General features: G+C 37.7%; 1 protein-coding gene across 1 annotated transcript in view; it reads right to left on the bottom strand.

Moving 5' to 3' along the window:
- The window catches only part of LOC139737320 (SH3 domain-containing kinase-binding protein 1-like), a 97,740-nt gene that overhangs the window by 39,796 nt on the left and 32,256 nt on the right, over positions 1–25,688 (bottom strand). Inside the window, exons 2-4 of the mRNA XM_071647993.1 lie at positions 18,880–19,037; positions 14,723–14,910; positions 8,973–9,364 (exon numbers count right to left, since the gene is read on the bottom strand). Of these exons, the coding sequence (XP_071504094.1) occupies positions 8,973–9,364; positions 14,723–14,910; positions 18,880–19,037 (738 nt within the window). The remainder of the gene's footprint in view (positions 1–8,972; positions 9,365–14,722; positions 14,911–18,879; positions 19,038–25,688) is intronic.

Here is a 25,688-nt window from a genome sequence, read left to right as displayed (position 1 = left end):
AAATCAAACTGTCCTCAACGGGTTGTGAAATACCCAGCAGTGTGGTGAGACATGGTTGATTTGATTGTATTGGTCCTCATTCGCTACTTCCCATGGTATGTACAAAACCACAAATAGTGTCCGTCAGCCGTGTGTCAGCGAATATATGCAATCAGGATGTAACATTACATCCTGATTATGACAATGTTATTTTGGCATGCTTGGAGACAACTGAAAAGTGAAACTGCAATAATTTGATACATAAGTCATTTTGTTCCATGTATTTATAAATGCTGGACTTTTGGGTAAACTAAACTTGTTTCATAGATGACAGGAAATACCATACCACTAATGAGAAAATACAAGCAGTACACTTGAATCATTTGTGTATCATACAGAGAATTCATTCATTTATAATAAATTATGTCTTTGAATCCTAGCATGTCATTTAATATCACAAGTGTATTGATTAAAAGTGATTACAGTCTTGGTAGTCGCAGCAGCAGCAGTAGTAGGAGAAATTAATGTGAACCAATATTGTTAAGTTTTTGAATAGTGTAGATATCTTAATACACAGCACCTTCCATTGTTTTTTTTTTTAAATGCTCTTCATCTGATTCTTTCTAAAGCTGTCTGAAAGACCTACTACTGTTGAAGGTCTCTTTTTTGATTAGCTACGATTTTCTGTAATTTCTATAGGCTTACTTCTTAAAACCTGCTCTTTTCTTTATTCTACTATATTTATGAATACAGCATTACACAGGAGAGTGGATGTGGTGCGTTCTAAATCATATCGATTATTATCATTATCAAAATAGAGTTGATCAAAAAAAGTAGTCAGGGGTATCACATCAGTAGCAGCAGTAGTAACAGTCCTTCATAGTGTTTATCTTCTGATGTGCTGTTTAAATACACTCGTAGAAGAAGTATATGGCTACAAGTGTGTGTGTGTGTGTGTGTGTGTGTGTGTGTGCATCTGATAATGCTTGGTTCACAGTGAGGCACTGCACATACACACATACAGCAGTTTGGTGCCAAAACTCTGCTTGGCAACCAGGAAATAACTCTCAGGCTGCTTAGAAACATAAGAACAATTCCTTCCTCCTTCCCCGCAGTCATCCCCATCTCTCACTCCGTCTCAACCTCACATTCTCTCTCACTGTCCTCTTTAATACTTTTCTTTGGCTTAAAGGGATATATCAATCAAAACTATACCATATGGCATAGTTTTGATTGAGACGGGGTATTCAAATTATTCAACTTTTTGTGAGATAATCAAAAACCACTTTATTGAAATATCAAAGAGTATACAATTCTAAGAGGAATTTTCAAAGTTTACCGGATGAAAACCAGTTTGAAATGAGTGAGACATCTATCTAAAATTATGGTAAAACAAAGAGATCCTAATAAAAGTCGTGGTCTGTCAATTTTATTAGGATTGGTGTTTTTTAGATATCTAAGCCATTTCAAGGTCAATTTTCATCAAATAAACATTGAATCATTCTTGATATTACAAACTCTTTCATATTTCATACGAGGTTTCTCATTATCTCACCAAAAAATGTTATAAACTTTAAACCGTCACCTCAACCAGTACTGTACAGTCCCTTTAAAGGTATGGTATAGTTTTGATTAAAATGGGGGATTCACATTTTAACTTTTTGCAAGATGATTACAGACCACTTTAATGAAATATTAATGAGCATAAAATTCTAAGAGGAATTCAAAGTTTATCTGATGAAAATAGGTTTTGAAATAGTTGACATATAAAAAATAAGAAGGTAAAACAAGGGTGGTCCTAATAAAAGGTGGGTCGGGTCCACCATTTTATTAGGACATCTTTGTTTGGGGATATCTCAGTCAATTCAGAAACAATTTCCATTAAATAAGCTCTAAATTACATTTAGAATTGTAAGCTTTTTCATATTTCATAAGAGGTTTTTCATTATCTTACAAAAAAGTTGGAAACCTAAAGCTCCATTTCAACAAAAACTACGCCATCCCTTTAAAAACCGAGTATAGCTCTAGGAAAGCCACCTCTGTGTCCAAGAAGATGGCAGACCTTTAATTTTCATTTCACACAATATCATATGGGCTGGTCACAAGACAGCAAGTACATGGATTTCATATAAACACAACCAGGTGTAATTTTACTCTCTCATGGGCAGCTATCATTATGGGATTCTCACCAACTAGGAAAAACTATTTCTTGTTTAAATGGCAAACAATATCAGACGATGGAACAATGATATCTTTATAGCAACCAGGGACCAAATCTTACACTCTACATCATGCCAAATGGTTGACTTGTAATTTCTGAGACATACAATTGGTGTACAAGGTATGGTGAATGAGGGAAGTACATTGTAGCATGAACTGCCCACATTAGGCTATAAGGTGCTACAGTATGCATGCTGCGATGGTCATATTGGTGAAATAATCTCACTCTTAAAAGAGTCTCATAACATCAATACTTGAACTCAATTCTACTCAATTCGATTTAATTCAATTCTGATCAATTTGATTTCATTTTACTTTTAAGAACAAGTCCACCTTCATATACATGTGGATTGAGTGAATGTAACAATATTAGTAGGACACATCAGCGAAAGTTTGGGGAAAATGGGACAATCCATTCGAAAGTTATGAATCTTTAAAATATCTGCGCAGTCACTGCTGGATGAGAAGACTACTACAGTGTATGATGTCACTTGCGTATTTAATAATGATATACAAGGAAAATAAAAAGAGAATTTCACAAAACTTCTTGAATGAAGTGCAAATTTCTTCCACTTGTTACTGATGTATGTCAAGGGTAATATTATTCCCCCACCTTCTGAAAGAAAGAAGTCAAGTATTCCTTTGTTATGTGAGAAAAGTGAAAATATGTTGAATTTTCTTTATTCTTTCTTTATATCGTTATACACACATGACATCACGAGGTATAGTAGTCTTCTCATCCAGTCATGACTGAGCAGAACCTTCAAAAAATCATCACTTTTGAATGGATTGTCCGATTTTCCTCAAACTCTCACTGATGTGTTCTACTATCGCTGCTGCATTCACTCAACCCACATGTGTATGAAGGTGAACTTGTCCTCTAATTCAATTCAATTCAATTCAATGAAACAAAATGAAATAAAATACAATTAAATCAAATTAAATTGAAAGAAATCAAATTGAATTAAATCAAATCAAATCCTCTCATACCAAGAATGTAAATTCAATTAAATGAAACAAAATAAAATAAAATACAATTAAATTAAAAGAAATCAAATTGAATTAAATCAAATTTAATTATATTAAATCAAATCCTCTCATACCAAGAATGTAAATAAGGACAGTTGAACACTCGAGTACAATGAGGCAATTGCAGCAACCTTACGCTGATAAAAATGCAAACAGATTAACAGTCAAAATCAATGAGCTATATCCCAATAGCCTACATCTTACAATGCCTAATAGAAAGTCATAAAAGAGTTCTTAAATGCCAATATATCAGAGTGGCAGTTTGACTTTAGTACAGCAGTGTGCATTCATCCTAATGGCCAAACGTGCATTTATATAACACACATTATGGAAAGCAGGAAGATACAACGGACTTGGCTTTACATTTGAAAGTCCGGTATGGTTTGGAATTCATGATATCTGAGAGAATCTCATTTAAAAGCTAAGAAGCGCTTGTGCTTCTTTCATAGAGCTAAGGTTCCAATGATTGCTAAACCTTTGCACAAAACTGAAACTATGCCATTCCCCCATGGGGTCTACTGAGTCAGGGCAGAGGGACCCCCCCACACACACACATGTATACGAAATGACAGGATGCTAGTACCAGCCAAGCATGCTTGCTTGCCCTCGGGCTGCAAAAACTCAGTTTCAGGCACAGACCCCCTGTTCAGACGCAAGCCAGTTCATACAAAAACTTGATAATTCAAATAAAGAAACGATGTATAAAGAATCATTGTATAGTTGACAGACTGTTCAAACGCTTATCTCGAAAATGTTGTATGGATCAACATGTGCAGTTTCCCAATGTGCAGCGCATGTTGTTATTGTCATAACATTGCTGCTAGTGAGAGGAATAGGGTCACCTTTCGCGTGCGCTCGCACTAAGCCCTGCCCAGTCATACAATGTACAATTCTATGGTGGCCATTCCTTAAGACGCATACATGGACATTATGGAATACTGATTTGTTATCGCGTTCTAGTTTGAAACGATGCTCTGACCGTTGTTTCATTTTACGTCGTTTTGTTATACATCGTTTCATTAGTCAGCATTCAGATGTACAAATTCATCACATAGCTACATGTATACCGTTTTAGTAATAATTGGAGTGGGACATAAGGAAAGTTGTTGGAACAGTTGTTGTTGTTGTTGTTGTTGTTGTTGTTGTGGTTGTTTTCTTTTAAAGGGGATGGGAGGTGTCAGCTTTTGCTACTGTTCTTTCCCCCCCCCCCCCTTGACTGCTGTACGTATCTAGTCCTAAATAAACATTTCTGTATGAGAACTAAGCATGGCTGAGTAATAGTGAAAATACTGCAAATGAAAAGTCTAAGAGGCTAATAGGCTAAGACTACATACGACAATGATGCCTCTCCCTACCCCATCCAAGTCTCTCCTCTCCTCTTCCTCCCTTACCCCACCCTCATTCCACCCTACCCCTCCCCCATCCCCCCATCCCCCTTTCCATCCAACAAGAAGAAATGTATCCAGAACTTCTGGACTTGATCAGCAGGGGTGACGCAGACAAAAGTTTCCTCCCATGAGTGTGTGGAGGAGAGCTGTGGTTAAAGTCTAGATGGATAGGGATTGTGTGCTACTCACAAACAACAATAACAGAAATCTGGCTCGCAAACTAACGATTGTTTGTATACATTTACACATGCATCGGGACTTCTCATCACTTTCGCGAGTGGTTAAATTCACGATCGTGAAGTACAGTACAGTGTAACAGAACGGAGAGATATGTATGCGTGCCCGTCAGATTATATCGGGGGTAAGAGTTAATATTTTCGTGTGTTTTTAAATTTGTGATAAGCACCTGACTTACAAAATTCATGAAAATAAAATCCTTGTGAAATATTCAGAGTAAACAGCACTCAACACAAGCCCTCACACACAAATCACATCTCTCAAAATTTGTCTTTAAACACTGTTTTAGGAAGCATTTGATCTTTAGGATTTAAATCTATTCTAAAATTATTACAAAGGAAGACATCACTTATACCATCAATTATGTGATCACAAAACTGCTACAAGGCCATAATTTCAAATTTTCACTGATGTGAATATTTCCCATAATCTATAGAAAGACACCATGTGAAGTTCACGCAATAATACTGTCCTGTATTTTTGTTGTGTGTGCTTTAATTTTAGTAATAATAATGTTGATGATGATAATAATAATAATAATAATAACAATATTGTAGTAAATATTCAGTTCTTAGAAACACATAAAATTACATAAAAAATCTATGTTTGTATAACAGTAACATAATCATCAGTAATCATCAAAATGATGAGGTTTTAGCAAAGATTTGAGTTTATCAAAATCTGTAATATTTTACTGTTTACAGGGAGATTGTTCCAAAATGCTGTTGCCATTTTGCCAACAAAAGCCCAATCACCAAATGTTCTGGAAATTCAAACATTTCAGAGAAGAGTTTTTGTTTTGTTTTGTTTTGTTTTGTTTTTTAATTTGAGCTTGGATTATGACCATGCTGATTATAGCTAATAGATCTAGAACTTTCCTCTTTAGTACTTTCTCCTTTTGTATGCTGGTGCTGGTATTAGTACTAGGTTTATATCTCAACACTGGCACAAGTGATAATCCTGGGCCCCGTTGCATAAAAGCTACTATTGTGGTAACTTTGCCATCCCATTGTAACTACAACGTACCATGGAATTCTTGATTTTGATTGGTTGTTGAGTATTGTTACCATGGTAGTTACCATTGGATGGCAAAGTTACCACAATAGTAACTTTTATGCAACGGGGCACTGAACTTAAAGTCAGGCAGTGATAGCAGGATGTCCTAGAAAATATGACATAGTTTCAATAGCTAGGGTTGGGCCTGGTGCTGAATGTCGTTTGCTGAACAAAGCTCCACTACTCTTGTTCACGATTATGTGTATACCTGTAGACATGTATATCACTGCCTTTACTATGCCTTGTGCTCTATGTGAGTATGCTGTCCACCTCTGAGACAGAGACTCCAACCCAAAGCACCTTCTGATCTGGAGATTCTCCCGCCCGAAACCCCTAGCAAACGGGAGACTCCAACTTGATGTGTGCAAAGTTCCTAGGGTTCTAGATGTTCTTTGGTGCTATTTAAGGCTTATTTTTTCAACATCTGATATCAATAAGTAAGAAATCCTTTCCACCGGGAGACACAGAGCCAGGGCGGGAGAAATCAAATCTCAAACGGGAGAACGGGAGATTTTGCAAAAATGGGCTTTCGGCGGGAGATCTCCCGTCGAAAACGGGAGAGTTGGAGTCTCTGCTGAGACATTTGTTGAAATGCATCTAAACAAACACACATCAGTTGCATCATTTGGTTGATCAAAAAACAACAATAATTGCTCACTGCACGATGACTATCTTTGTTTATTTTGTGAGTCCGGTACTATTGTGAATCTAAAAACACGCAAAAATATTAACTCTGAGCCTGACATGAATGTGACGTGCACAAATACATTTCTCAGTTCAGTGCTGGGCTCCACGATCGCGAATTTAACAACTCGGGAAATTCTCAAGAAGTCTCGATTTGGAAAAAAAAAAATAGATTTGCTAAATATATCCTATGGTATATAAAGTACTTGCAATAAACCCTGTTAAAGGAAAATTAAACATTTCAAGTAAACATTAACTAAAAGAGGAAAGAAAAATGAATAGAAGAGTGAATATTTCATTACAATTGGACGTGTAAAATACACACACACACACACACACACACACAGAGTTAGGTAATTTCAAATTTGCTGTTTTCATGTTGACAACAGCAACATCAACATACTACATATGCCAAATATTCCAGGAGGTTTCTATTTTCACAAATTATATAAAGTGTCGAGTGCTATTTTTGCGAAATTAACAACATGCAATACAGTATTCATCGCATAATCGGGACAGGTTGGGAGTAGCAAACACGGCCCCTTTAAGCGAGGTGCCCGATTTCGCGATGAGTACTCACCACACACTAACGGCATACGACATGTGTCATGTAGTGCGCACACACACACACACACACACACATGCATACATGTACTGACGTACTGTACATGTACATGAATACACAACACGCTACCCCTCGGCGCGACCCTCCAGCTCTCCCTGCATTCTCGCAATGATGTAGAGTAATCGCAACCGGGTTCGATTCTTCTCTCAAACACGCGTGTACACGTAATCAATGTCAGCTCATCTGATCATAGTCAAGATTCATAAAACGTTACGTATTCGCACATACATTGAACCCTTCTCATCTTTCACGCTCTCCCTCCCACTCTCTCCCCCATTTCACTGAATACGTAACTGTTCATAGCCCTCATTTCAATCACGTAACTTTTGCCCAGTCACAACTGAGGAAGATTGTGACGTACACACAGATCACAGTGTACAGCTGTATTGAAAGTTGAAACCAAAGAGAGTAGATAACAAGATACGAAGGCGCGCGATAACAATGGACTTTGCCCTCAGAGTGTATGACTGAGATTAAACAACGCACACAGCCTGGGCTGTATGAGCGAGGCATGTTTTTTATTGGATGCGAGTCGAGTAGGAATTGCAAGCGAGCACATGGCTTTGCTTATGTAGGGGAGAAGAATGTTCGCGAAGGCATGTGCTTTGCAATGGCATGGATACTTATACACGGCGCTTTCGTGGCTATGCATGTACATGTACTGGATGGACGGAGGTCAAAACACACCAATCCGAAGCTTGCTTTGTAAGTTTGTTGTAAACGACAACTGATACGGAATCTTTGAAATATTGTTGTGGTATTTTGGTAGATTTTTTGTGTAAAATATTAACAAAATCAAAGATCGCTTGAAGAAAAATTGTCCCGTTTATCAGAGGTCCCCGCCCGATTATCCAGTGAAAATAACGTGCGTTGGAAATGTTTCTGGGAAGCGTATATCATTTAAGCGAGGATCCCGATTATCAGATGCCCGATTATGCGATGAATACTGTATTATCAACTCTGATCTCAACATGAATTCTGCATGCACACAACCATTTCTCCATTCATTTCTGTCACTCCACAGCTGTCAATTTTATCGCTTGCGAAACTATCGTGAAGTCCCGATTCGAAGAAAAAAAATCAGACTTGCCAAATATATGGCGTATACAGTATGTAACATAGATGGGGGTAATGATGTCATTACCAAACCATTTTATGTAACAATTCTTGTGTGGCAGCAACACAATCAATACCCCCTCAACAAAAGTCATCAAATGTTGCATAATCACTACAACTCTAGAAAACATTCTATGCAAAGCATAGGCAGCACTGTATACATGTATAGTAGGCCTATGTCATATATTTTCAAGAGCACAATTTTTCGTAAATCTGGGTCATGATATTACATTTTGTGAATTATTGATTTCAAGATCAAGAACCATAATAATGGCATGAGGAGTGAGTGAAATATTTCCCTTTAAAAGAAGTGCAGTCAACTATTTCCAATCCTGGCGATGATAATATGCATTGCATTCCGGTAACGGGAGACAATGTTTTGGCTGCACTGATTTTGTCGCAAACAATAAATTGTGCAAAATTAAAACCACCAAAAAGAACCACCTGGAGATACACATTTATATGACATACATATAGTATACTTTGCTCCTTTATGCAATTTATGGCAGTGATGAAGTTTTAATAGCAAATATGTGTCCAAGTCATGGGGGGGGGGTTGGCAGTTCTTATGAGGCAGCTAATAGTTCTAGCTCCAAAGTTTCAGAGAAAGAGGAAGGCCCTCGTAAAGGCTGGCTTACCTCGTTTTGTTACTTTAGAGTCCTGGTCAGGGGTGTTCATGCCTGACGACGCGGCAGCATCCCCGTTGGCGAGCGGTGCTTGCGTTTTTGACTTCATCGACGACCCTTTCTCCTTCTCTTTGTCTTTGATGACCTGGCGGAGTCCGACGTTGAATGCACAAGAACATGTAACGAGAGAAAAGAGCAAAATAAGGCAAAGGGTCTGGTGAAAGAAAAGGAAAAAAAATGACAGGAAATATAACAGCAGCAGAACACCGCCAGATGGATCACAGAGGAAGTATATAATAGTTGACTTGGAATTCCTCCCAAAATTATCTCTTCTTTTTTTCCCCTCCCCTCCGACTGTCGTACAAGCACAGTGTACTCTGAGGAGAGCTGGATAGTACAGGCAGCTGCGTTAGCATTACACAGAGATTCCCACTGACGTACTTAACGCTGCTCAGTGCCGGAGATAGGTCAGTATGATACAGGGATGTATTTCACAAAGTGGCCAAAAGATTTCCTCGTCTTCCTCTTGGCCTTATTGCCTGATTCCTCTTTGCCCCATCCCACAGTTTCACCCCAGCCCCCCCCCCCTCCACACACACACATAAACATACACACACGCTCACATAATGTCTCTGTGTTGCGTACTCCCTACTTATAAAACCTTTTGTGTACAGAAATTTGCAAGAGTCCGCTGGTGTTGTTGACAGTGTCTTAGTTCCTTGTGAACAAGTGAACAAGGGCATTACTCCTGGCTACCTGTAGAGGCAACTACAGTACAGACACTTTTCCCCTTTGCATGTTCATGAATTAACCCATGAGAAGTGATTTTAAAGTCACAATACCACATTGTGCTCAAGTTGACTTTGAATACAATGACCGTAGTCTGAGGATTATAATAGCAGGGTTCTTTGTTTTTAAACTAAAATTGGACACAAACTAAGAAGTTATGGAATTATAAAGTTCTCCATGTTTTTTTTTTTTTAAATATTGGTGTCAACCACAGATGGCATTCAAATTACAATGTAGGTCAAATAATGATGTCATTAACTGACAACTCTCACAATGATTGTTTGGCAACTACAACCTTTTGTCACTAAAAGCCATTGTAGCTTGTTTATTGCAGCACAACAAAAATTGATACAAAGGATAAGTACATATACATATTTTAATTCCAATTAAAAAAAAAAGGAAAATCAGTGAAGTTTTGTGTGGTGGTCAACAGGAAACTTGTTTGGCCAGGACTTTTAATCACCTTATGTAATTTGAGTATGAGGTTGGTATATTTATGTTTCATAAACATATGAAACTTGAAAATTCCATCGAACTTTCTGTTTCCATTTACTCAATGTACCAAAGACACTTTGAAGATGGTGATGTAGAACTAAATTGGTGAAGCACATGACAAAGAAGACCTTGACTTACAAGTGTAGAGTGGGGTATTTCCTTGCAATGTATGTAATATGAACTTTCACTTACATGCGAGCACTTTTTTTGTTTGTTAATAATCTTCGTTTGATTTCTACAATTTCACATGACAAAAACATTCATCTCGAATGTCTAAACACAATATAAATTAACCATGTTTAATCAACTATGAAAAAAAGAACAACACACACACACACACACATAAATTTATACAGTACAGGTGTCACAACACTTTTACACCTTATGATGGCTACCAGACTTTCATGAAAAATACAGAGTTTTATATCTAACCTGAAACCCAGATTAAAATATATGATCTGCAAATTGCAACAGTGCCTGGAATATAAAATGTTCCATTTACATGATTTATGTGCAATTCATCACAAATACAAAACGACGACAACAACAACAACAACAAACAAAACAAACAGGTTTAAATGTGGTATTTTGATCAAGAGTAAAAATATTAAAGTGTATTGACACCAATGGGAAAAAAGTTTTAAAATTCAAATCCTATTTTCATTTTTCAAATACCACTTCATGAAACAATACTGTAATCATCTTGTAGACGTAATGTATAGTCATAGAATTGTTCAAATTTGTTAATTGGCAGTCTGCCACACGCCAGAGCATCACAGTCTTATCGTCACGTGCAGAACTGCCAAATTATGCACCTACAATTGTATTTAGGACTAATGTTAAAGGACAAGTCCACCTTCATATACATGTGGATAATGCATCAATATTAGTAGAACACATCAGTGAAAGTTTGGGGAAAATCGGACAATCCGTTCAAAAGTTATGAATTTTTAAAGTATCTGCGTAGTCACTGCTGGATGAGAAGCCTACCATAGTGTATGATGTCATATGCGTACAACCATATAAAGAAAATAAAAAGAGAATTTCACAAAACTTTACTTTTTGAATTAAGTGCACATTTCTTCGACTTGTTACTGACATACAATGTATGTTAAGGGTAATATTATTCCCCCTGCCTTCTGAAAGAGAGAAGTCAAGTGTTCTTTTGTTATGCGAGAAAGGTGGAATATGTTGAATTTTCTTTATTCTTTCTTTATTATCGTTGTACTCATGTGACATCACAAGCTATAGTAGTCTTCTCATCCAGCCTTGAGTGAGCAGAAACTTCAAAAATGCATAACTTTTGAAATGAATGTCCAATTTTCCTCAAACTCTAACTGATGTGCTCTACTAATATTGCTGCATTCACTCAACCCACATGTCTATGGAGGTGAACTTGTCCTTTAACCATCACAGACTCTTCCCTACGGATGACACTGAGCTTTTTGTACACTTTGGAAAAAAAAGAAAAGAGGAAGAACGCTATCTTACATAGTGCCAACTGTAAACATCCCATACTCCATTTTTAAGTTTTAACTTCCCCTATAAAATTTCCAAATCAAGGAATTTATGCTGTCAATAACTTTGCTGATCTCCCGTGGCACTCACAGACAATGCAGACTCAGAATCCAGCAGTTCTGGATGCAGATTTAAGTAGAGCTTTGAAAACTAGCCAACTATGGCTGCGTTCATGCGAAACTAGAATTGCGTTTCTAAACACGTTTAGTCGCTAAACGTGTTTAGTTGCGTTGCGTTCATGCGATTTTTCCATTTAAACGCGTTTCAAAACGCCGATCTGAAACGCGGAAAAAAGGGCGTTTTGAATCATGATTCTGCCAGAATCACGATCGCAGAAACCGCATGAACGCAACCGTGATTTCAATCGTGATTCTATGACGTCTTTGTGCGCTGTGCGCATGCGTGTCTCGTGGGGTGTCCCATCCACAGCTTCTTGCTCTGTTTGCGCGCTTGTGTACGTATTATGAGTCGTGCGTTTCGGTACCATACTTGCACTTGTTTGTTTACATCAACGCCATACACCGATTCTATGCTAGGTTTTAACGTTAGCTGTTTAATATAATAATACATGTAATTACTCTCCGATTGAGTTGATAAAAATAATGGCTGCAGCGCTGTGTCTACCAAGGGAAACAATTGGAGAGACGAAGAATTAGGAATATTCCTCGATCTGTGGGTAGAGCCTGAATGCCAAACCTTACTGGAAAGTATTCACCGAAATAAAAACGAAAAGGCCTATAATAAACTGACTGATCAGTGGGCATAAGGAGGTCTGGCTCGAGTTGCAGAGACAAGGTCAAACTGCGCAGTGCGCTGCGCAATGGCAAAGGATGAGCAGAGCCAGAATCAGCGTTGCGAAAGCCCGCATGAACGCTCTTCCACTGAGACCGTGATTTGAAACGCCGTTTTGAATCATGATTCATGTTTGTGATTCTGGCTACGAAATTCGCATGAACGCGGCCTATATCACGTTGTGCCCCGATTGAAATTGGGGTCACCTACAATGTAGCAGATCCGAGGAACCTATTGGGACCACCCATGAATAATTTCTAATCTTTACCTAACAGGAAATCAGAAAAATACTTCCCTCTATTACTGTGATCAGGCTGTGACTATTAACTATCAAAAACAAAGCTCTCATATCATCCTTGTACATTGTTATCTTATTTTCAGAACTCTCTTTTAATAGCTATCTAATTTAATATTCATTAACAGCACATGGATCTATCTTTTGTTGGTTTATTTGCTTCTTTCTTTCTTTACTTCTCTATCTATCTCTTGACTTTATATTGGAACCCTTGCCTATGTTCTCTATGAATCATGGTACTAATTGAAACAGCTCACAATCTTTAAATTTACCCCACTAATAAATCCTGCCAATTTTTGTCAAATCTACGTGTACAGTTCCACTTCAAAAAAAAAAAAAAAAAAAAGGAATTTAATTATTGGTAAAAATGATACCTACATCGTATGAGGATTTCAAAGGAAAACTGGGAAGAAAAATGTGTGAGAGGGTAGGAGAGAGGAAAACAAACACTGTGACGGGCAGCAAAATCCTGCCACTAGGGGGCGCTATACTCATCAAGCTGAGGAAGACATTGAGATAAATCATCTAGTCTAACAACTGCACATGAATATCTTCTTGCACATCAATATCTATAGTGTACCTGCACCAAAAGGCACTCAAAACCTACATGTACAATGCAGGGCTTGATATCAGCGGTGGCCCCGGGCCACTAGAAGGTGGTACTAGGCCATCAAATTTATCTTTTGGTAACCCGATCAAGCACCTACACTGTACGATTCAAAATGGACTGTTACTTTTGCTTTTATTTTGTGCCCCTACATACTTTATCTTTTTCAGACCAACAAAACTTCAGATTTAAAGATTTCAGCGACCCGAACGAGCCATCAGATAAACTAGAAATGTTGCTATGGCAACTGGTATGCCTCTACCATATTGCATGGTTCTTCCAATACATAGAACTATGGCACATGTACATCTTGACAATGTGAGACGACAGTTTCACATATAATACTGTCATTCTAATGTTTGCGGTTGTCATAACTTTGTATGCACAGGTGTAGCAATAAATAGTTAAAGACAAAGAAGAATAAAATGACTTTCATTCAAGTCTGCAACACAAACCCACCGTGTATCTAATCACTTCCAATTCACTGTCGATATTAAAACTATAAAGACCACTCTGCATTCCACACACAGGAGACATCTGTGCAATGCTTGCAAAGCATATTTATGTCCCCTTACAAATCTAAAACTACTTCATGATTTCTGGGATGATTTCAGATTCTTCTACACAGATTCATTGACATATAAAAACTTGCATGATCAGCTTACAGCACTAGGAGAAGCTTCTGTAATAAGTGGATATTTTCGCGCGACTAATTTTTTGCGCTCGGCCCGGTGAGAAGAGTTTCGCGTATTTTTAATTCCGCGGAATCAAGACAGCAATTACAGGAACATATGGCAAGTAAAAATATTTGTGTGCTTTTATTTTTGCGCTAGTTTCTGATTGCGCGAAATGCGTGAAAATTTCAACACAGCGAAAATTTCCACTTTTACAGTAATCACAATCATACTGTATGGGTGTTCAAAACAAATGAATCACTTGATTGATTAGCACTATTATAAGAGGAACAACCTTCTAACACCCCCCAATCTACAGGGAAGGGCTGTGATTAATCTGATTTCTGATGAGTTGGAGTGGGAAATGTTTGAGTTGTAGTAGACCATTAGCAACTAGACCCAACCAGTGTACAAATTTAGACTCTGATCATACATTTCCCAACAAAGTAGATACATGCAATCACTGTCAAATCACTGTCATCATCATCTAGATCAAGTACATTTCAACTCCAGATACATCTGACTGCTTTGACTTGGAATGCTGCGCCCTCTCTTGGCGAGCTGGAGTCAAGCAATGTGTGTTGGCTCCTACTGACAAGAATCCAAGATCTTTGAACATGACTGTGATTGCTGCGGACCAAAGTGATTGCTGTTGCTACTCAGAATGCCCCACTTGGTGATATAGGAATGCCTGAAGCTGGGGCGCCATAAACCCTGGCATATTACCTCTCCCTGTACATCACACTCTGGTGGGAACAGCTCGCAATGAACTCCGCATCGCTGCTCATAAACATCACACCAGGGTGACGTACATACATATTAAACTGCAGACTGCAAGCTGGCTACGTTTATTGCTATCATGTGGGAGCACAGTGGGTTGACATCACAAAACCAGTACTAGAAATCAATTAACAAAACACACGCATTATCATATTCTTAATGTGTAAATGTCACATCTATTTTGCGAGAATAATTTCTGTACACTTGGACATGGAATTTGGGGAGTGGTTAAATTTGTTATCAAGAACCACTCTACGGAGTGAGAAATAAGTATGATCCAATGCTTAGATATGAAGCAACAATACTTGTACATCAACAAATCAAAAATACTGTCACACATAATACATCTGTCTACTGGTATCTTCCTGATACACGCAATTTCATTCGATGCAAATTCAAGCAAAGAGTGATGAAAATGATGCCAACACATCAATAACAGATGAACAAAAACAAAAACAAGAAAATATTAAAGTGATGTGTAATCACGGATTTCAAGCTTTGCCATCAGATATAGAGTCATATATCCCAAGTGAAACTACAACATCTGCAAGTTTGGCTAAAGACTAAATATAACTGTCATCAAACTCTGCCAAGTACCACTTCAAGTGACTACTGGGAGTGTACCAAGCAATCAATCAACTGTACATACTTCTGACACCAACTAATTGACGGGTCAAGCTTTTACTCCTTTACAATCTTGACACAGGGCTACAATTTGAGTTGATGCAGTACTTGTATGCTTTTGAATGAAAAGTGATTAAAACGATGCAGATGCAGATGCCAAGTACTATTGAACAAGTACCACTTGAAATCGCTGACATTGACTACCAATAATGCACAATGTTACCTACTAATTGCCTCTAATTCTCCTGCAATTTACAGCAATACACAACTTGATTTCTCCCTGGAAACAATGAATGCAAAAGAAAAGTATTGTCTTTCAATAAATACCACACTTATGTAGAGATATAAATGTGACTTATCACCATGCTATGCACTTATGCCTATACATTTGTAAATGTCGCAGAATAGAAAAAAAGGCAAAGAAAAAGAAACATGGGAATGCAAGGTGATGTGGCTGAAAATCATTTTTTAAAAAAAAGATCAGTCGGATACCATAACTATTTCATGTGCAAATTTCAAAATCTAGAAATGTTCAAAATTTGAGTCCAAGCTTCTGATTTTTATGAATACATAATACTAAATTCTCATTCTGATTTGAACAATGGTTTTAAATGTTCATAACATCTAAAAGCTTAAGGCTAGTTTTATCCATGCTGTGCTTATCTGGCTGCTGGATTTCACAATGTTTTTTCGGCAAGTTGTTGGTAAAAAAGAGGGACAATGTCTTGAGTATCGATACTAAAGCCTTGGAGTGTATGTTGAATTAAAATATACAGAATTCCTGAGATCTTATAAGGATGTTGTGGTATAAATATTTTATAAATATTTTCTGATCAATGTAGGGTCTTTCCCTTTCCCACGTGACTAAAGCTTGTACTGGCAAAATATCAATCCTAACCCTGTTTCCCAATGCATAGTAATTAAATCTAATTTGCTGGGGTCATTTGCATCGATGAATGTGGTCATAAAATGGTATTATGGCTCTATTAAGGTCTAGTTGGCAAGCTATAGAGATAGAGAGGGGAAAAGAGAGGGAAGGGGAGAGAGAGAGCGAGAGAAAGAGAGAGAATGTATGACAGACAGAGTAGACAAAATTGACTGAGACGACGCTGGCTTATAGCCGGTATCGAAACAATGACATGCTATTAAAAATTGCTTTCATCCATGCACACTCTGTATTGGGGGCTGCATGGTTTTGAACTTCGAACTGATTTACAGTATTACATTTCACAATGCCAGAGTACAATGCAACTCCCCTTTGTCATACTGTTATAAATACAGTAAAAGTCTAATTAGAGTCTTGTGTTGTTCTGCAGCCTTTTTCAGTATACAGTTTGCCAGACAATCTTGCCATTTGTGCATTTACTCATTGTGGCATGTACACGTATATATATAAATTTATCAAAATAATAGAAAACAGGGAAGAAAAGTTATTATCATTATATTGGCACCCTGAATTGTGACAATATTGATATGCAGTGGCCCTCCATCAAGGGACCTGAAGGTTGGTGGCACTCTGCTTTGTTAAAGGTATGTATACATTGTGGGATGCACATACAGTAGATTCTGACAGTGCATTTGTTTGCAAAGAACTTGCAGCACTGCATGACCAAAAGGCATTCTAAAGGCAGAATTTCATTATGGATATTTATTGCCAAATCTGTGTACTACACAAAATCAGTCTTTGCTTTTGATTTAATTTCTGCATAGCATTAAGATCATGAAAAAAAAAAAATTATAAGTAAAGAGTGGATACATTTGTTTGTGTTTATATCTAGACATACACATACGTACATAGTTCACAACAGTAGTAGAAAAAGGAAACTCCGTGAAAGACGTTCTTTTTTTTAATTTTAGCCCATAGGGCTTTGTCATGTCAATGCAAAGCCCAATGGGCGAAAATTCGTTAAAACAACGTCTTTCACAGAGTTTCCTGTATATATTAGTACTGTTGTGAACTATTCTTCGTAATCTGAGTAAAAACCTTTAGCTGTTATATATACACTCACATCATATCCAATATCACTAATGTCTTATGAATAATATCTATACTTGATTATGAAAGTAAGAACTACTTGTAGTTTCCTTATATCAATGTTGATACATTTGAGAAAACAAAGTTGTGAAAACACTCTTTTTCAAACTTGTCAAAGCATGAATATCATCTTACTAACTAGTATAAAAAGCAAAGGTGAACTACCAGAGGATATGAAATAGAAATTAAAAAGATATGAAATTGATATTGGTTTTAAAATGAGGCATTGTGGTTGATTTAATGACACTGTGTGTATTCCCCTGTACTGAACTACAGTAGATGCTCCACTGCTTGCTATCATACTAAACCAACCTATCACCACACATTGCAACTTTATACGTTTGCGGAAGTTTCAAATTTTCACGTTGACAACTACAACAATCAAATGCTTTTACTCTAATATATGACATCCCTAGGTACTGTAATCAATATTTTGATGCATTTAAAGTAAGTACTATGGACTGGAGTGCCTAGATTGCCTTGCTGCAGATGACTGGGATGTCCAACTTCTCAAGCACCCACTATAAGTACACCATACAGTGTGCCACATACACAGTCCATGGTTCTTCAGTGATATTTCTATGATCTTGGTATAGATGGACGGATGGACACTCAATCCAAAAATAACAGCTCTGCCATCCTTCGGGGAAGGGGCATACATTCCTGAATACTTATTGTATGTATTAATGCATGAATTTGCATTATTACATCCTTCATTAATGATATACATGTACTGTTCAAGGATTGGTCTACTTAGTGTCATGTGACAAAGCATAACAGTGCCAATTTGAAGATATAAAAGCCGCTGGAAAAAAAAATGTGGTATGCCTGGACATAATATTCATGGCATAGTCCGCATGACCATGAATACCTTATCACACGTACACACGTACACAATCACTCAATGTCTTTATCAACAGCATGTGTCAAGCATATTGGTATAGCCTTCTGCTCTAATAGACCACCATGAAAATTGTGTGCACTCTGGCATGCTTTGCATCAGCGCTGCAGTATGCAAATATTTCAATTTCAACAAATTTACTATCTCTTATAATATGCATAGATCAGTTGTAATTGAACAAATATATCATGCACTGTTTTGAGCCATTATTAAAATCATGGATTCCTCTTTGACAGAAATTGTTCTATTTTCCTGCCACGTCACAATCCATGATTTCAACTAGAGCCTGTAAAAGTGCATAATATTTGATTATCATCATACATTACTACACGTACAACTCCTTAATAACTACTAGTACTATTATCATCTATCATTATTTCAAATACGAACGAATATTCGCAGCACTCACCTTGACGAAGTTGTCGGGAAACATACCCCGCTTGCCGCCGACCTCGCCTTCCCACCAGCCCCCCTCCATCATCTTGATGTTCTTGATGACATCGCCCTTCGTCAGGGTCAGCTCGTCCAGGTTTACGGCCTCGTAGTCGAACTCGACCTCCGCCTCCACTGCCGGCGACAACAAAGAAAAAGGGATAGTGAGGTCATGCCTATCTAACCTGCATCCTGATAGCACCACAAAACTAACATGGAGAGTTGATCATGATAATCTCTGCTACAAAACAAAAGGGCCTTGTGTAGTAAGGCTTCAATCACAGTGCCAGCATCATGAAATATGTCAGTCTTCTTTTATTTGTTTTTTATGTAATACACATTATACCTCATTAAGCTTCTTGAGACTGTATCTGATCACAATGCATTTAAAATTGTTGTAGGGACACACTGTAACATGTGAAATGTACCTAAATAATTACTATTTATGGCAGAAACAGAACAAGACAGAATTACAGATTTTCTTTTCTTATTTCGACGTTGCTCTCCATAAATACTTTAAAAGATCGTATGCTCAATCTGTATCATCATGGATGCCCACTGAAAAAGAAGGAACTAGCCTGGGATTTGACAGAATACACCACAAAGCATTGAAATGCCACTTTACTCTCCAAGACAACGTCCAAGGTTTACAATTAACAATAACCTTTTATTTGAATTTCACAGTAAAATATGGAGACACACACATTCATTTTAATAGGCATTAGCTACTTTACCAGCACATTTTGATTAAAAAAAATCTGTGATGATTTAGTTGAATATAAGAAAACAAATGCATGACACCCTGCCTCACATGTAAATATGTACTTACAACTGTACATGAAATATGATTTGTATGTTTTCATAGCTCAAAAGGAAATGTGTTAGAAATATGAGCCTAAAGAACCAGGTCCTAATATTTTGCTTAAACTTATATATTGTACATGTTATATCAAGTCTTCTTTCACATAATTATGAAAGAAAATGACACTTGCACAAACAAAGCATTTTGTTTTGGTTGCCTATTTGGATTTTACTTGAGATGGTCATTACGGAAGCATGTACATACCACTTCAATGCTCACAAGCAAGCTACTACTGGACTACTAAGTCCCCTCCAAAAAGGGTAAGCATTAATGGGATTCAAACTGATGTAAATTAAAAGTAGGATACAATTCTTGAGATTTGCACCGAGATTCAAATCTTGAAATTATGGCCTGTGTGGACATAAAAATCCCACTTAAATAGTGTGATCAGCATCACGATCTAAATCCCAAGAAATCTTGCAATTATTTCGGATTTATTGCGATAACTTGAGAAATAGTGTGATAACTCACACCACAGCGAGTGTTTAATGCTGGAGCAAAAAATCTTGAGATTTTTGTCCTACAATGTACATGTACATGTCGATCATTCAAAAACACATGAAAGCCAACGAACACAAGGGAAAGGGTCACCATTCCGGTAGATTTCAGAAATGCGCAGTTTGGTTGACATTATCACAATTGGCAAATCTCTTTCTGTCCGTCTGAATGGAGGAGAAAAAAAAATCAGCATTGCAATAGCGATCATTATCTTGCTATTTTGTTGTATGTGTGAATGCGACTATATCAATAGGGATACTTAAGGTGCCTTGCCCATGTGTACAACCACTACTGCCAGCAGAATTGAACCAAGGACCTTATGACTGAGAGTCAGTGGTTTGATCCACTGAACCCTCAAGGCTAATTGTGTCTACTTAACCTCATTCAACTGTCAGCATTATATTTTTTCTAATGAGTAGTTTCTCTTTCGACGGGTCCATACAGTCAGTCCATTTGCTGCCAAGGACTTTATGAATTTAAAGCTCAAGGTGGCCTGTTACAAGCTGCCACAGAGAACACCCAAGACCTGGATCAACCTGGACATTACAGATTGTATGTGCGACACACAGATCTCTTCATACAACACAGTATACCGCTCAGCTGCATAAACCATAACTAGTCTTCACATTGAAAGTGATGGTAATACACCGCTTTACTTTCGATGTGAAAAGCCATTCACGTATCTAGATTGATTATACCTGATAGCCAACAGTTTCTATGTACCTATTTACACATAAAGTCAGTAAACGACTGTGCAATTAATTAGTTTTAAAGGTCAACTCCGTGATTGAAGGTGGCTTGACGAAAAGAGAGTTAAAAAAACATAAACAGTGAATTTACCTTTGAATTTGCACCTACATTGTAAAAGAAGAGGATGTAATTTCTTTTTTCATTAATCATTTCAAACAAGAACATTTTGTGGAGGTTTATGGACAGGTCAATGAAAGACTGGTGCAATAATTAAATCATATCTTTAACTATATTGACAGCATATCTTTAACTATATTTGCATAGTTTAATTACATAAACTAATGTATAAGATTGTCCTGGTGTTGCTGTTCAAAAACATAAAAACATGTGAATTTTCCAGTTCCTACATTTGTTAAACTTTCATAATTTGTTTGATTCAATTCTATTAAATCATCTTGACTACGACATGGAATTTCGCTTTACATGTATGTAAGGCTACATTACCAGGGCTGTGATTCTGACTATATTTGCATTTATACATGTATGTACAGTGTGTCATGCATGATATGTTCTGTATGGAAGGGGACAAAAAAAATCAGAGATTGTTTAATTAACGATTGGAAAATATGGGGGGGGGGGGGTGAAGAAGAAAACACTAAATACAACCTTGCTCAGAACACACACACACATACACACACACACACGCACACTTTCTCTCAATTGCTTGAAAATGTCTCACTCGCTTTCACTGTTGAGGTGAAATTATTAATCTGATTTTTCAGTTCTCTGCCATCCCCCATCCCCCACCCCCCCCCCCATCCCCGATTCGAAGCGGAGTAATTGGATGGGCCGTCGGAATCCTTGCCCTCCCACCTGCAAGCGTTTCCTGCTCTTAAAGAGACGGCTCTCGCAACCTCGCTCGAGATCACGGAAAAGCGCATGCCCTGAATCGGCTCTTCATACTCTTTCAGAAAACTACAACACAGTACGACTTACCATAACTCTTGCGGAGGGCAGTGGAGAGATACCCATTTCATGGCACAACAGTGTACGATATGGGGGGGGGGGGGGGGAGAGGTAGAGCAAGTCATCACACAATAAACAACTTTACAATTTTCAACAGATTGGCTTTCTGCACTTTGCTTTAACTTGGGGAAACCCCCTCTCATTGCTCAAGATGACCCTGACAAGGAGAGTAAACACTTTATATACACAGAACAGTGCAGTCTCAGAACAGCCAGACAAAGAAAGTACAGACGTTAAGGAATGTCAAAACTTCTACTTTCACAAAACAGCGATGTCTGTCACAATCACACACAATGTATGTAAATTAGGTGAGGCACTGATATTGTGGTCCACACTTCCCCTATTGGTTTGTCCATACATTGTATAAATAATTTTAATTCACAACTGACAGCAGATCAAAATAAATAGTCCATCTTAAAAGTTACTCAATCACTGCGATATCCCAACAACTATAGATTAATGAAGACAGTGAAGCACATCATTTCCTCTTTTCTAATTTGTGACAGTCCCCGGAATCAAACACAGATTTGTCAATAAACACCAATGGGAGACTACGTATAGGGGATGACATAATCATCTCTATGAATTTTTGCTTTGTGATTATGCAACTGGCACTGTTTATGAAAATGATGTGGTATTTAAAACTCATTTATTTTTCTCTTCTTTATGTCTGACTCGATTGACTCTTTCACTGTATCTTTTTTTTAAAGTCAATTTGAACAAGCCTTGAAGTTCATCTCTTTATGCAAATTCATTCCAGCATCTCAGTCAAGATTTCCTTATACTCCACTTAGGCTGCACTTAAATCTAACTTCAGAGAGAGAAACATGTTTCAAAACGCCTTTTGAATGGCGTTTTTAATACGAACATGGTTTGACACACAATTCTCGGAGTGCTGTATAAAACCATTATATAATCATTCGCATTCATGAAATTCTTCTGCCGAGACGTTTTCATTGCAATTGATTGACAATTGCCCTTGTTCACGTCGATGTAGGGCAATTTGTCAATCAGTTGCATTATATAATCGCGATTCAATTGTTGTCACTGCGCAGCTGCTTTGCACTGTTCGACCCTGGAAGTAGAGGTCAACTGCGTACCACCAAACATGCCTTTATCATTCATGCATGCACAAAAAATGGGTAGAAAACACAAATGAAGCGCATTTTTTTACGCAACCGGAATGCTCTGGAAGTTGACCTGGGCAGCTCGGATCCCCTGCAAAAACGTTTCAAAACAGCATTGCGATTTGGTATTTACTCGCACAAAGACGATTGTGGTCTCAAATGCATTTAAAATTGCCCCTTTTTTGGCATTACAAATCAGTGTTTCTGTTTTAACGTGTTTGAAAACATGTACCTTGCTTTTATTCATCACCTGTTAATGCCCCCAATAGGTTTAGAATCGTGATTCTGCCTCAGAAAATTTTGAGATTAATGCACCCTAAAAGCGCTTAATAGAAATTCTAGGTATACCTTCCTTGGGGGTTGAAACTGCAGAGAAAAAAATATAGTGCTGCTTAGAGTGACCTTCCTTCCTTAGGAGGAAGTGGAGGCGATGAGGTATGAGTTGCAGAAAAAGGATAACATCAAAATACAATTTAATCCGCAGGAGTCATTTACTGATCACAGGGATAAGAATAGTGCCAGCTAAGTGCTGAAATGTATCCTGTCTCAAAGTCACAACCTAATTTCCTGTAAGCCGAGATGTAAAAAAAAAAAGGTACAACATAATGTCCCATATTTGAGTTTAAACCTTTGCCTCACAGAACTAAGACCTAAAACTTGTTACTTGAGGACATCGCCTACTGGGGAACCCTGTGGTTCCCAAAACAAAGCCAAGAGAAATTTAACTGGTGTAGAGAGTTTCAGACAATCAATGTAAACTGCACAGGCTTGCACGGGTGACAAACTGTGCAGCCTTGTTAGAATGGGGCAATGCAGTTGGGCAATCGTGGCTTCCTCGCTCTCCGTTTCAGACAAAGCAGCACCTCAAGGAACACCTTATACTGGACGAGCTGAAATTTTCGCGTACAGATATTTTCGCGAATTGCTACTTGGAGGATATTTTCGTGTGTTGTTAATTTCGCGGTTGTGAGGGTCTAACTGAACTTAGTTATTAGCACGTTGTTATTTTCGCGGTTCAAAGGCTATTCGCGAAATTCGCGAAAATAAAACCACCGTGAAAATTTCAGCTTATACAGTATGCATTGACACTGACTACTGATACAACATAATCACGGGGTATCTAAATATTCATACAATACTCAAACCATGACAATATCACACAAGTAATAAAAAATCAATTATCAGTATTGAATGCGTCATACTGCAAAAGTGGACATTTTCACAACAGTAATTTTTCACGCTCCGCTGGGTATGATGAATTTTGAATGTTTTTAATTTTGCGGATGGTGACGACAATTGAGCAATCATATCAACAGCTCACCACTGCCACAATGGCTACGGGTTTTGGCAGCACATACAAGTAGGGCCTACACCATACAAAAGGTAACAAGTCCACATTATGACATTTACTCACGCTGCAGGACAAGTGAATGTGAAAGAAAACTACCACAGCAGTTATATCCATAATATATCAAACTTGAAATCAAAACTACAAAGTAATATTAAATTGATACTTTACGACCTTTAACAAGTAATAACTAGCAGACCACTTTTATTTTCACTCTAACTTCATGTTGCACAAAATTCGCCAAACCTCCTACCCCACACATAGATCCTCACTTTTACAGTTAAACACATGAATTATTACTACAATTGTTTTTTGTGTGGCGTTCTCTGCCACAGTCAGTCTCACGAATGGATGACTGAGGATAAATAGAGTATGGGTCGAAATCTGGTGCTCTGAACTTTATGCGTGAATAAAGATGAAGAAGATTACAAAAGGATAGGGAAAGCAAAACCAAGTTTGGCTCTTGACTGATCATACCGAACAGTCTGGCGACTCATTCGTCCTTCTGTCTTTTAGAAGTCACCACAAACAGATGCATTCGCAAACTCCCCGCATCAGGCAAAACCTATCTGCGAGTCTGCGATACTGAGTGAATATGAAGTCACAGAAAACTGAAGATTGCAAATGATGACTTTAAATGAAACTACAGATAATGCTTCCAAGTCTGTGTGTGACAGGATTCACCACATTCAACATTTCCTATAGATACAGTTGAACCTCTCTTATCCGGCCTCCCTTTATCCGGATCTCTCTATTATACGGACGCAATCTCGCCGTGATTTTCTTATTTTTTAATAATTACGGGAGGAAAGGGGGATTCCCAACTCCTTGAGAACTCCTACACAAACACACACGAATTACATATACTTGATACATTTCTTAATAATTATTTAGGTAAATCATTCCAAGAATTTATAAAAGAAAATGATTGCATTCTTGCAAACACGAACCTCTATTTTGAGGTCTGTTACTGAGTGTAACAATGAAAAGGTTGCAGTATACACATTACTACATGTGGTACTACAATGGGCTACATCAGTATTGTGTATGTATATGTTTATGTATAAAGCATTGAGTCTCCCATATCCGGCCAAATTCCTTATCCGGATGAGCCCCGGTCCCGACTTGTCCGGATACGAGAGATTCAACTGTAGTCCCATTGGTATGAACCACCCAATTTGCACTTTTAGAGCAGAGCAAAATTTGTTTGCACATCCAGATCTTTCTGATAGTGA

Source organism: Diadema antillarum, unplaced genomic scaffold (genome assembly GCF_040938485.1).
Source record: "Diadema antillarum isolate AM-2024a unplaced genomic scaffold, OU_Dant_1.0 seq00000689_RagTag, whole genome shotgun sequence".
Lineage (NCBI taxonomy): Eukaryota > Metazoa > Echinodermata > Echinoidea > Diadematoida > Diadematidae > Diadema > Diadema antillarum.
This window is presented reverse-complemented; position numbering and strand designations above follow the sequence as displayed.